The 12,934-nt window shown below is 42.6% G+C and overlaps 1 protein-coding gene across 1 annotated transcript in view; it reads right to left on the bottom strand.

Annotated features, from left to right (window-relative positions):
* The window catches only part of DISC1 (DISC1 scaffold protein), a 207,874-nt gene that overhangs the window by 173,062 nt on the left and 21,878 nt on the right, over nucleotides 1-12,934 (bottom strand). The window contains exon 4 of the mRNA XM_048935728.1: nucleotides 4,048-4,117. Within this exon, the coding sequence (XP_048791685.1) occupies nucleotides 4,048-4,117 (70 nt within the window). The remainder of the gene's footprint in view (nucleotides 1-4,047; nucleotides 4,118-12,934) is intronic.

Here is a 12,934-nt window from a genome sequence, read left to right as displayed (position 1 = left end):
GCAGCAGCCCTGCCCACAGCAGGGGGTACGGACTGAATAGTCTTTAAGGTCCCTCCAACCCAAGCAACTCCAGGATCCTCATTCTTACTAAGCTAACTTGCATTCATTATCTGTCCCATCAGGAAAACTGCTTGTCAAGAAAACATCTTATTCCAAGTACAGTAAAATTTCATCTACAAATAGTTCTATTAACAAAAAAAAAGAAAAAAAAAATGAAAAAGAAAAAAGCAAGATACCTGTCACCCGCTTGAAAGTCAAATTGGTTTAAATGTTTTAAACCAACGATTACAAATAAAACTTAACTAAAATAATACTTTTCCTCTTCAAAACACAAACAAAAATATGAAAGACCAACCTAAAAACGAAAACAGAATAGTTGTGTGTATACTTATACCTGAAATAACACCAGGGCACATGAGCCAGTACTGTAGTTCAGCAGCTAGTCTCAGTTTTGACACTGTATCACCAACCCCTCTGCCATCTGTACCATATGAACTTTGGAAGTTGGGAAACCACAGGAAAGAACAGGAAAAGGGCTTTAAAATGCTTAGGCAAAAGATTTGCACTGAGCAAAATACATTTGCTTCTACTGCAAGCACAGCTCCCACAGATACAAAAATATACTTTTTTTTCCTCCTGCATTCAGCAACATGTTTAACCTTGGAGTTGCCAAGTTCCATCACAAATAATGAGCCATGACAACATTCCAAGTGATCCTTGGTGAACAGACTGATTTTTACTACATGCTATGGAAAGCAAAATGCTGTTATCATGTTCCCATGGTATAGTACCTGCTTGGAAAATATACAGTAATGTGGCCATCAAGAGGAGATCACAAGTAAATACAGAAGCAACTAAGCTACTTCCAGATATTTAGTCACCCAGAGGCACAGAGTGAGAAAAAAAAAAAAAAAAAAAAAAAAAAAAAACCAAGAAAAACCCTGATGTCTCCTATCAAAATTATGTGAGGATTGAGGATGATGTTCATCTCTTTATATATTTATTTGACACAAGAAATGTCTGTGTTTAAACAACACACATCCAGTGAGCATGAAGAGAGGAGTTTGGTGGCATCCCGCAGGTCTCATAGCACCCCTCTGATTTGGTGACCTGCAGCAGAGGACCAGATGTGGGACAGGAGGGAAGACTCTGCCCCCAGCTGATCTTCTGCTGCTTTCAGGGTGCAAACATACAGCGCTGCCAGAAAGCATGGGAATAAACTACACTTATTTGAATGACTGATTAAACCCTCTAACCATGGCAAGACTTCAGGAAGGCACAGAACACAAACAAGTAATGGCAAAGACATTTCTGCTGTGCTCCTCCTAAGCTTGAGGGGAGGAAGCTGAGGCTTACAGCATTTAAACAAGCTCTCATGACTCCCACAGACAATGGAGGGTTGTGGTCCTAAACATCCCTTACAAAAAAAAAAAAACATATCATCTCACCTTCAAGAAATAGGTGATCCTTAGTCCCTACCTGTTTGCAACAAGGTATTTGTTTATGGCTGTGCAGCGGGAGAAACTTCCTGTTATTTCTGAGCCTGTCTCCTGCACCATAAGGGAAAAGAAAACAGTGCACCACTTCTCCTTCTTTGTAGGTGCAACATTTTATTTGCACTTCAGATTCAAGATTTACTAGAAACTATGGCAACTCTCTCAAAGCTCTGGAGAGCAGGAAAGCATTCACGTCATTCAGATATTTGACTTCAAGATGCTACGTTTGCAGGAACACACAACGTAGCATTATGCATAGCTGTGCACATTTAGCTATTTCATTCCCTGATAGCAGTATTTGGCAATAAAATCCCATTTAAAGAAGACTAATTTCAAATTTCAGCTGAACTAAAATTGGTACCGGGCCAACCTGTAAGCTCTGTAATAAGCTTCCAAACTATACTTTTACACCACTCAAGTCTTTGTATTCTTCTAAGAGCAGGGGCTCTTTAGTTCTAAACACAAAGGTGGAAAGCTCAGGAAGAGGAAGGAAGTGTCACAGCTCCAACTCTTCTTGCAGAGCCACAACTTCTCCATATATGTCTTTCCCAGGAGATAATCTGCCTATGTTTCACAGGAGAAAAAACTCAGAAGTCAGTTCAGGTGTCAGGATAATAATGAAAAGTAGTTTCACACACATTAAAATGGCTGATGGTTATATTAGAAGAGGAGCTAAGACCAATAAGATAGAAAGTAGGTCAAGGACTCGAAAACTGAGGAGAAAATTAAGGATACACAGTCTCATTTTACACAGTAACATGGCATTTTCTAGGAGCACTTGCATCAAAGATAACGTTCCACTTCTCAGAGATGCAGGAGCCCAACACAAAATCTTTCAGGTGCCTCAGTATCTAGACACGTAACGTAACAAATGCTTTCCACCCATATGAGCCAGCCTTAGCAAAAAGAGAACAATTCCACCCTCAGATACTCCTCTTCGCCTTTGTCCTGGTCCAGCTTTTATTCTGATCAATGAGATCAGTTTTCATCCAGACCATATTCCTGAGGGAAATAAATAGAAGGCTGCCAATTGCCCTCCATGCTACCTGTGTGAGAATCAGGGTGGAAACTGGAAAGGGTAGTTGATAAAAATCAGGGATAACATAACAGTGGTCCTGTTTCGAATAGGCCAAACTAGCAACCAGGGAGACTACCCAATAATTCTCTGTGCAAAGCTAGAAAACTACAGGGCATCACATGCTGATCTTAAGCCTGATATTTTTTTTGTTTGTTTGTTTTTAATTGAATTAGATGAGTACCCAGTGAATTCTGGCTAAAAATCTGAAGGAACCATGTGCACTTAGTATACAGCTGTCAGAAAGTCTCCTACCAGAAACTCAATCAAAAGGCACATAAAGAATAGTAAGCATACCATAGTTAAAACACATATCAATAACATCTATTCAGTTTGACAGAGATTAAACCAATGAATGTCTACAATATGCTCAGCTGATAACATAGCTAAAGGTTTTCCCCTTTGGGAAACATCATACTAGAAGAATGACTTGTGAGACTAGCAGACTTTTTTTTTTTGTCTCCTATACTGACAAGGCTTTGAGAGGCCAGCAGAACCACCTACTCCCCAGACGCTGTTAAAACACATTTGAGTTACCTTGGTTATGTTCCCTCCCTCCCACGTCTTTCAAACCCCATGGTAAAACTGCACAGCTCAAAACATTAATTTTGATAGGAAAGCTGCAAGTTGGTCTGCTCTCCATTCCCCCCAAAAAACTGAGGAAAAATATGGAGAGAAAGGGTAAAACTGTATTTTTCCACCTGCATTCTCTGAATTATCAATGCAGCTTACTGAAACACTTGCAGTACTTTCCAAACAAAGATAAATCTGCTGGGAAGAATTTCATCTAGGATGAAACTTCAAGATTGTCAAAATATGATTATCTGAACACAGACTGCCATACCAGAAAATAATAAGAAACCTGAGATGTTAATGGATGCTCTAATTATTAACACACAGCTTATCAGAAGTGCCAATCCATTTGAAAAGCACTATTCAAATATAAATACTCGACACCAGATGTATCATCATTCTTTAGGTGCTTTTTATTCAACTCAGTGGACATCAAGTTAATCCCACAGGACAGTATCATTCACTTTTATTATAGCTACTGACCTCATTTTTCTGTGTTAGAGCTCTGCTGTAGTGTCATGACTAAATGTGGCAAGCAACAAATCACACCCTGTCAGCAGCCAGGGCCTGTCCTTTCTCTTTTCAAAGCTTTAATTCATTTCTGTATTTTTTAAAGTCATGCTGCTTCAAAACAGCTGATCCAGATGGTGGCTATTCGCATTTCAACCTTCCCACATGGTGATGTTGCTCAAGAAAATAAAAACTGTTGCTACCTGCTGCTGACCTACTTCTCTCTTTAATTTGTTTCCTGCCACATTATAGAATGAACAATAGAGTTCACTGAACTCGTCTTCCATACCTAACCACTGCAGTGTAAAAAATACAAAATAAAATTAATTGGGGGAGGAGTGGAATGAGAGGAAGCAGCATGATTCAGGGGAGGAAGGAGGGGGCAACTCTCACCTCTATCATAATCATCTGCTTCTATTGCTTTCTGCTGAAGCCTCTGAATCCGTAATATCATGGATTTTACCTGTGCATAGAAAAAAGTTAGTTATATAGAAGTTACATGTAAGAATCGCCATTAATCTCTACATCATATAAATCTGCAGAATTACTATTACCTCACTAGAACGACCTTGAGAATTAAACCTCGCATTTGTTAAGTAGAGAGACCTACTGAAATCAGCTGAACTGCAGCCACTTCAGTCAAGAATGGCTTTGGTCCAAACATCTACAAGAGACATCAACAGCTTTTCTTGAAAAGCAAAACAGATTGTGCGATCATAGGATATTTTCCACCCTTTTCCAAGTAAGGATTATTATAGGATTCTGTCAACCTAGCATCTACTTCTGATCCCATTCTAACTCAGTGTTCTGTTCTCTAGCCCACTTAATTTTGTGGCTATACAAGTTTTGCACAGACAACATCCAGAATTTCAGTATGCAAACAAAAAGAGAAATGTAGAATGGATATTTTGGATCAAGAATACTCAGATTAAGGCAGAGAGAACTGTGCTAAATTGCAATCAATGAAGTTTAATTAAAATATATTGTAAGCTTATCTAGAAAACACTGATGTTTGCATTTTTAGAAATGTCCATATTACAAGTGGGAGGGGTGAGAAAAAAAAAAAGCCCTGTTCCACATAGAAAGTGCCTTTACACACCAAAGACATTCTTACTAGGGTACAGTTTTCTTTCAAAAGAAAATGCTTCTCTCTAATGAATCTACATCTTTTACCAAAGTATTTCAGAAGGGCAGGTGTGCATCCAAAGGATATTAACAGTTTTTATTATATAACAAGAATTTGGTTAAAGGTATGCAGTCCTTTCCTCATTGCCCCATTCCCATCACAGTCTAGCACAGTTACAGCTATAAATTTGAGAAGTGTTTTCTTACTTAAATTTACACTTGACCTGTACCAACAAGCCATTATCAGCACTGAGAAAGGTAAACCCAGAAAAAGAATCAACATTGTCATGGTTCTATGTTTTTTGTTTTTGTTTTGTTTTTTGTTTTTGGGTTTCAGTATTCCACATCAAAACATCATGTAGTGTACGGGGCATTGAAGTGTCACTGCCCCAATCCCAGCTACCTATCCCTGTACATTACAGCAGTCACGGGATCTGGCCCTTCCGGGTGGGGGGGGCGCTCTCTTGCTGCCTGGCAGTGGGTGCTGGAGGGTGCTTTCCTAGCCGTTCCAAGCTTTTCAGGTTTGAATCGGTCCCGGGAACTCTCTCTCTCTCATCTTGTCTGATTTATTAATCTCAATTGCAATTAAATCGTATCTATTGTGTTATCTTGTATTCCAATATTATAGTAAAATAAGTTTTCCTCCATAGATTGTTGCCGCTGTTCTTTTCCTCCCTTCCTTCCTTCCCATTTTGTGGGACTGGGGTGGGGGGGGGAGAGGGCAGAGGCCTGTCGCCCCTGTCACGGACATAGATTGATCTGGTCAAATCCGTGACAGATTTTTGGCGCCCAACGTGGGGCTCGAACTGCTTTTTAGCTTTTTGAACGAATCTCTTTTTCTCTCTGCTCTTAGAGAGCTTCGTTAGGGAGCATTATCAGTAGTTCAGGTTTCTGTGCTGGAAAACCTGACCTTGAAAGATTAGGCGTACTGCCAGTGTTCTGGGATATTTGTAAACTTTGAGCACTACTTAGTCTGGGTAGTGCCTTTTTTCTTTTTTTTTTTCTCTCCTCTTGTTAGCTTCAATTCATTAACCCTTTTTTAGCAAGCACCAGCGATGAACCCACTCGTTATCGTGGGGGTGCTGGGTAAAGGATTAAAAGCAATGGTGTTAGTCACAACCTACTGGCCAATAATCCAGCTCATAATTATGTGTTGTGGAATTGCAACCATATATAGGTACCTAATGACACTGATGGAGACACCTATGTTTTACCTAGTTGCAATGTGGTATGATTTGAACTTTGACATCTACATCCCAGAAGGAATGGCTAATTTCTCAAACAGCTACATCCCAGAAGGAATGGCTAATTTCACAAACAACTACATCCCAAATGGAATAGCTAATTTTACAAACAACACGATGTTCAGACCAGTCTCCGGGTTTTCTTCTCGGTTTGTCAAACGTTTTTTGAATCCTGAATTAATAGTCATGTTGGTGTGCGTGTCATCAATTCTCCTGAATGTATTCCAATTCATTTGTAATAAGGGAAAGGAGTCTCTTCCGAAACTAGAGAATGATGATTGGCAGGGAATATGGAGAGGTTTAGGAAAGGTTTTAGAAGCATGGGGACCCGCAGTGTCATGGGATTTTACTCTTGAACACCTGTGGGATCCTGAGAAACTAAGCCAGTATTTGAGTCAGGGACTATGCGGCTTACATAAATCTAAGGAGGTACAACTTATTTGGGGTTTGGCTTGTGCTTACCGTGCCCTATATAATACCATTCTGGAGAGAGAGAGTTTCCGAGCTGAGGTTCAAGCCAAAGGGGAAAATCCCCAAGTCAAATCTAATCAATCACAGGAGACACCAGTAACAATACCAGTTGCTCCTGTGGAGGGCAAGAAATGGAAACGAGTGTCTTCGCGTCTTGAACGAAAAAGAGAAGAAGAGGAGGAGGAGGAGGAAGATCCAGGCGAGGGGCCCTCCTCAAAACCACCACCATCGCGAAAGGCAAAAGCGAAAACTAAGAGACATGCAGAAGAGAGTGATGAAGAGGAAGTCTCTATTACTACTCGCCGGCCTCTAAAGATGACTGAAATCCAAGGTTCAAGAAAGGAGTTCACACGGCGCCTGAATGAAAGTATTGTTTCCTGGTTGGTTCGCTGCTGGGACAGTGGGGCCCATAGCTTGTCTCTGGATGGTAATGAAGCTCGCCAACTAGGTGCCATTGCCAGAGATCCAGCTATTGATAGAGGAATTAGTCGGTGTTCGGATGAGGCTGCCTCCCTCTGGGAACGAGTGTTAACAGCTGTGAAGGAAAAGTATCCCTTCAAAAATAGCTTGAAGATTGCAATGAAAAAATGGGATACAGTTGAAAAGGGTATCCAGTATTTGAGGGAAATAGGCGTGGTGGAAATGTTGTATGACCCTGACTTTGTTCCTAACCACCCACAACAAAACCGCGACCCTGAAAGAGTGAGGACAACGCCTGAGATATGGCAGAAAATCGTGACAACAGCGCCGGACAAATATGCCGCTACACTAACGTCAGCGTGTGACAGATACCAGGAACAGCAGAGAACACCCTTAATTTATGAATTAATTGTTACGCTCCAAAACTACGAACAATTGCTGTCTCCAATTCATTCTGCCGTTGCTGCAATATCAAGAATGACGGAGCAAGTGTCTCAACTGATTAACCGTGACAAACCTGTAGCAGTATCAGAGACGCTGGATGAAGATCAGGATAATCAAATGAGTCTAGCGAAGGAGGTGAAGGAGATGAAGGAGATAATCCGAGCCCACCTAACTAAAGACGATAAACCTTCCTTCTTACGTGCACGATCAAAAATCTCAGCTGTTAGAGGCAGACGCTCTCCGGCTCAAGTAAGGAATAATACACCGCGAATTACCTTATGGTATTACCTACGTGACCATGGAGAAGACATGGGGAAGTGGCACCGTCAACCTACTCCTGTACTACGAGCCCGGGTGAAAGAATTACAAGGCAGATCTACCACCAGTGCAGTTGCTCCAGTTATCACAGGTAATGAATAGAGGGGCCCTGCCCTCAGTCAGGGGGGGGAAAGGGATAATAGAGTATATTGGACTGTGTGGATTCGATGGCCTGGCACATCAGAACCACTGAAATATAAGGCCCTGGTGGACACTGGTGCACAGTGCACTCTGATGCCCTCGAGTCATGAAGGGACAGAATCAATCCATATTTCTGGAGTGACTGGGGGCTCTCAAGAATTGACTGTGTTGGAGGCCGAGATAAGCCTCACTGGTAAGGACTGGCAAAAACATCCTATTGTGACGGGCCCAGGGGCTCCATGTATACTAGGTATTGATTATCTCAGAAGGGGGCATTTCAAGGATCCTAAGGGGTATCGATGGGCCTTTGGAATAGCTGCTGTGGACACAGACAACACTAAGCAGCTGTCTGTTTTGCCTGGCCTGTCAGAAGATCCATCTGTTGTGGGGCTGCTGCGAGTAAAAGAGCAACAGGTACCAATTGCTACAAAAGTGGTGCACAGGCGTCAGTACCGCACCAACAGGGATTCTTTGCTCCCCATTCATAAGTTAATTCGTCAACTAGAGAGCCAGGGAGTGATCAGCAAAACTCACTCGCCTTTTAACAGCCCCATATGGCCAGTGCGTAAAGCCAGTGGAGAATGGAGGCTGACGGTGGACTACCGTGGCCTGAATGAAGTCACACCCCCACTGAGTGCTGCTGTGCCGGACATGTTAGAACTCCAGTATGAACTGGAGTCAAAAGCGGCCAAATGGTATGCCACCATTGACATTGCTAATGCCTTCTTTTCCATCCCTTTGGCCAAAGAATGTAAGCCACAGTTTGCTTTCACATGGAGGGGCATTCAGTATACCTGGAACCGTTTGCCCCAGGGGTGGAAACACAGCCCGACCATTTGCCATGGGTTGATTCAAACTGTATTGGAACAGGGCAGCGCTCCTGAGCACCTGCAGTACATTGATGACATCATTGTGTGGGGCGATACAGCACAAGAAGTCTTCACAAAAGGAGAGAGGATGATCCAAATTCTTCTGAGTGCTGGTTTTGCTATTAAGCGAAGCAAAGTGAAAGGACCTGCCCAGGAGATTCAGTTCCTAGGTATAAAGTGGCAAGATGGCCGTCGTCACATTCCGACAGACGTGATCGACAAAATCACTGCTATGTCTCCACCCACTAGCAAAAGAGAGACACAATCTTTTCTGGGTGCAGTGGGCTTTTGGAGAATGCATGTTCCAAACTACAGCCTCATTGTAAGCCCCCTTTATTATGTGACGCGAATGAGAAATGAGTTTACATGGGGCCCTGAGCAGCAGCAGGCTTTTGAACAGATTAAACAGGAGATAGCCCGTGCCGTCGCCCTAGGACCAGTACGAACGGGGCAGGGTATAAAGAACATCCTCTACACTGCTGCTGGAGAGAACGGTCCCACTTGGAGTTTGTGGCAAAGAGCCTCAGGAGAGACACGAGGCCGACCCCTGGGATTCTGGAGTCGGGCATACAGAGGGTCTGAAGAGCACTACACTCCAACTGAGAAGGAGATCTTAGCCGCTTATGAAGGGGTTCGGGCTGCTTCCGAAGTAGTCGGTACTGAAACACAGCTCCTTCTGGCACCTCGACTGCCAGTGCTGAACTGGATGTTTAAAGGAAAGGTTCCCTCCACCCATCATGCTACTGATGCCACTTGGAGTAAGTGGATTGCACTGATTACACAACGAGCACGGATGGGGAACCTTAGCCGTCCAGGAATCCTAGAAGTCATCATGGACTGGCCTGAAGGTAAAAAGTTTGGAACACCACCAGCAGAAGAAGTATCACGTGCTAAAGAGGCCCCACCATACAATGAACTACCAGAGAATGAAAAGAAATATGCCCTGTTCACAGATGGATCGTGTCGTATTGTGGGAAAGCATCGCAGATGGAAATCTGCTGTGTGGAGCCCCACACGACAAGTTGCAGAGGCCACTGAAGGGAAAGGCGAATCGAGCCAATTTGCAGAGGTAAAGGCTGTCCAACTGGCCTTAGATGTCGCTGAACGGGAGAGGTGGCCAATGCTCTATCTTTACACTGACTCGTGGATGGTAGCGAATGCCTTATGGGGGTGGTTACAGCAGTGGGAGCAAAATAACTGGCAAAGAAAGGGTAAACCTATTTGGGCTGCTGAACTGTGGAAAGACATTGCTGCCCGAACAAAGAATATGGTTGTGAAGGTGCGCCATGTAGATGCTCATGTGCCCAAGAGTCGGGCTACTGAAGAACAGCAAAATAACCATCAGGTAGACCGAGCTGCCAGAATTGAGGTGGCTCAAATAGACCTGGACTGGCAGAACAAGGGTGAATTATTTCTGGCTCGGTGGGCCCATGAGACCTCAGGTCATCAAGGGAGAGATGCAACATACAAATGGGCTAGAGACCGAGGGGTGGACTTAACTATGGATGCCATTGCACAGGTTATTCATAACTGTGAAACATGTGCCATCATCAAACAAGCCAAGAGGATGAAACCTCTGTGGGAGGAAGGGCGATGGCAAAAGTACAAATATGGGGAGGCATGGCAGGTTGATTATATCACCTTGCCACGATCTCGCAATGGTAAGCATTATGTGCTTACTATGGTGGAGGCAACCACTGGGTGGCTTGAAACATATGCAGTACCCCATGCTACCGCCCGAAACACCATACTGGGTCTCGAGAAACAAGTCCTGTGGCGACATGGCACCCCAGAAAGGATTGAGTCAGATAATGGGACTCATTTCAAAAATTCTCTTATAAATACTTGGGCCAAAGATCATGGCATCGAGTGGATTTACCATATTCCCTATCATGCACCAGCCTCTGGTAAAATTGAACGATACAATGGATTGTTAAAAACGATGCTAAAAGCACTGGGTGGCGGAACATTTAAGCACTGGGAGAAGCATTTGGCAGAAGCCACCTGGTTAGTCAATACCAGAGGATCTATTAATCGTGATGGTCCTAATCAATCCAGTTCCCTACATACCGTAGAGGGAGATAAAGTCCCTGTTGTACATGTAAAGAACATGTTAGGAAAGGCAGTTTGGGTTCTTCCAGCTTCTGGAAAGGGCAAACCTCTCCGTGGTACAGTTTTTGCCCAGGGACCAGGATCCACTTGGTGGGTAATGCAGAAGAATGGGGATGTCCAGTGTGTACCACAAGGAAACTTGATGCCGGGGGAGTGCAGTTACTAATTCTATGTATATGTATATAGCCATGTGTGCATTTTAATCATTTTTTGTTTGTTTGTATATATGTATATATATTTTAAGCATGATGTAACGATGTAGAATAAGGGGTGGAATGTCATGGTTCTATGTTTTTTGTTTTTGTTTTGTTTTTTGTTTTTGGGTTTCAGTATTCCACATCAAAACATCATGTAGTGTACGGGGCATTGAAGTGTCACTGCCCCAATCCCAGCTACCTATCCCTGTACATTACAGCAGTCACGGGATCTGGCCCTTCCGGGTGGGGGGGGCGCTCTCTTGCTGCCTTGCAGTGGGTGCTGGAGGGTGCTTTCCTAGCCGTTCCAAGCTTTTCAGGTTTGAATCGGTCCCGGGAACTCTCTCTCTCTCATCTTGTCTGATTTATTAATCTCAATTGCAATTAAATCGTATCTATTGTGTTATCTTGTATTCCAATATTATAGTAAAATAAGTTTTCCTCCATAGATTGTTGCCGCTGTTCTTTTCCTCCCTTCCTTCCTTCCCATTTTGTGGGACTGGGGTGGGGGGGGGAGAGGGCAGAGGCCTGTCGCCCCTGTCACGGACATAGATTGATCTGGTCAAATCCGTGACAAACATATATCCTCATAGTCCAAAGCCTGAAAGTGCTTGGGAAAGCAAGAAAATTCATACTTGAGGCATTCTGCATGTACAAAAATTTTGCTCCTTCCTAAAGCACTTTTGTCTTTAAATCTTTATAGTTAAAACTCTAAATAGCATACAGAAAAAGAGGTGTAGCTGTATAACAACTTACTAGAACCATTCAGTTGTCACATCAACACAGTCAATGCAAATCCGGCAAGACACATAAATTAATTGCATCTCTTACAAATATGGTAGTGAAATGGACTGGTCAGAAAACATATATAAAAGGTATCATCAGGAGGGGGAAGAAAGCTAGATTAATAGCAGGCTCTAGGATCCTCTGGAGGAAAAACAAAATTAAAAAACCAAACCACTGCACATAGTCCCTTACCCTCGAAATTTCTGTTGTTTTCTGTTTTGTTTTCAGTAGTATTGTTTTTCACATACAGAAACATCCGTGTTTTTTCTCTGAGGCTAGCGATGAACATATAACATGTAGAAGGAACTGAAGAAGTACTGAATCCTCACCATAAATCGTTTTCTGTATTTTATGCCATATTTTTATAGAATTCTAAAGAAGCTTACAGTAGAAATGGTTCAAATGACACTTTTTTCATATATATGATATATAACAACCATTTACACTGCGAATAGAGCATTGCTGCTTTTTGCACTGTTTATTCCATCATGCACTCCCAATGGCAGGTCATTTAAAATCCGCTTGGGTACCGCAGTACAGCAATGCCCGTGGCTAAGTGACTGATGGTGCAACAATCAAGTTCTCCTGTTTGCAGGCTAGAAAGACATTTGGAGCTCGACTGCTGAAGAAGCTGCTTCAGATCAGAATGTCCTAAACCTGTACCAGGTGATGAGTACCCTCTTATTTTTTTTTTTTTAATTAAAATGAGTGCAGAAGAAGCACAGTTTTAACAGCTTTGGTACTGTCTCCTTTTCTGACTACAGTTGTCTTTGTTCCCTTCTGAAAAGTTTGAAAGTTGCTCATTATCATTGCAATAGGAAGGTGTTCCAAATTAAACACACAGGACCAAGGCAAAGACATCTGAAGGCACAATTCCCCAATTCTCCATTCAATGAATTAATGAATAGAGAAATTAAAGATAGCAATGTTTCTTTGTGCCTATCAAATAAGCAGAGTGAAAAAGACAGAAAATCATTTTGTATTTTTATTATGTCATACATTCCCAGATTTGTAGAAAATTAATTTCCCAAGTCATCCCACACTATGGGAACAGCGCCATTCCAGGCCTGAAGCCAAAACAGTTGCTCCATGGCAATGCATGTAGAGTCTGTATAAGTGTGCAAGAGAACTTAGTTTGGGTCCTACATGCATCCCC

Source organism: Lagopus muta, chromosome 2 (assembly GCF_023343835.1).
Source record: "Lagopus muta isolate bLagMut1 chromosome 2, bLagMut1 primary, whole genome shotgun sequence".
In the NCBI taxonomy this organism is placed as follows: Eukaryota; Metazoa; Chordata; class Aves; order Galliformes; family Phasianidae; genus Lagopus; species Lagopus muta.
Note: the sequence above shows the minus strand (reverse complement) of the source record. Positions and strands in the feature narration are given on the sequence as shown.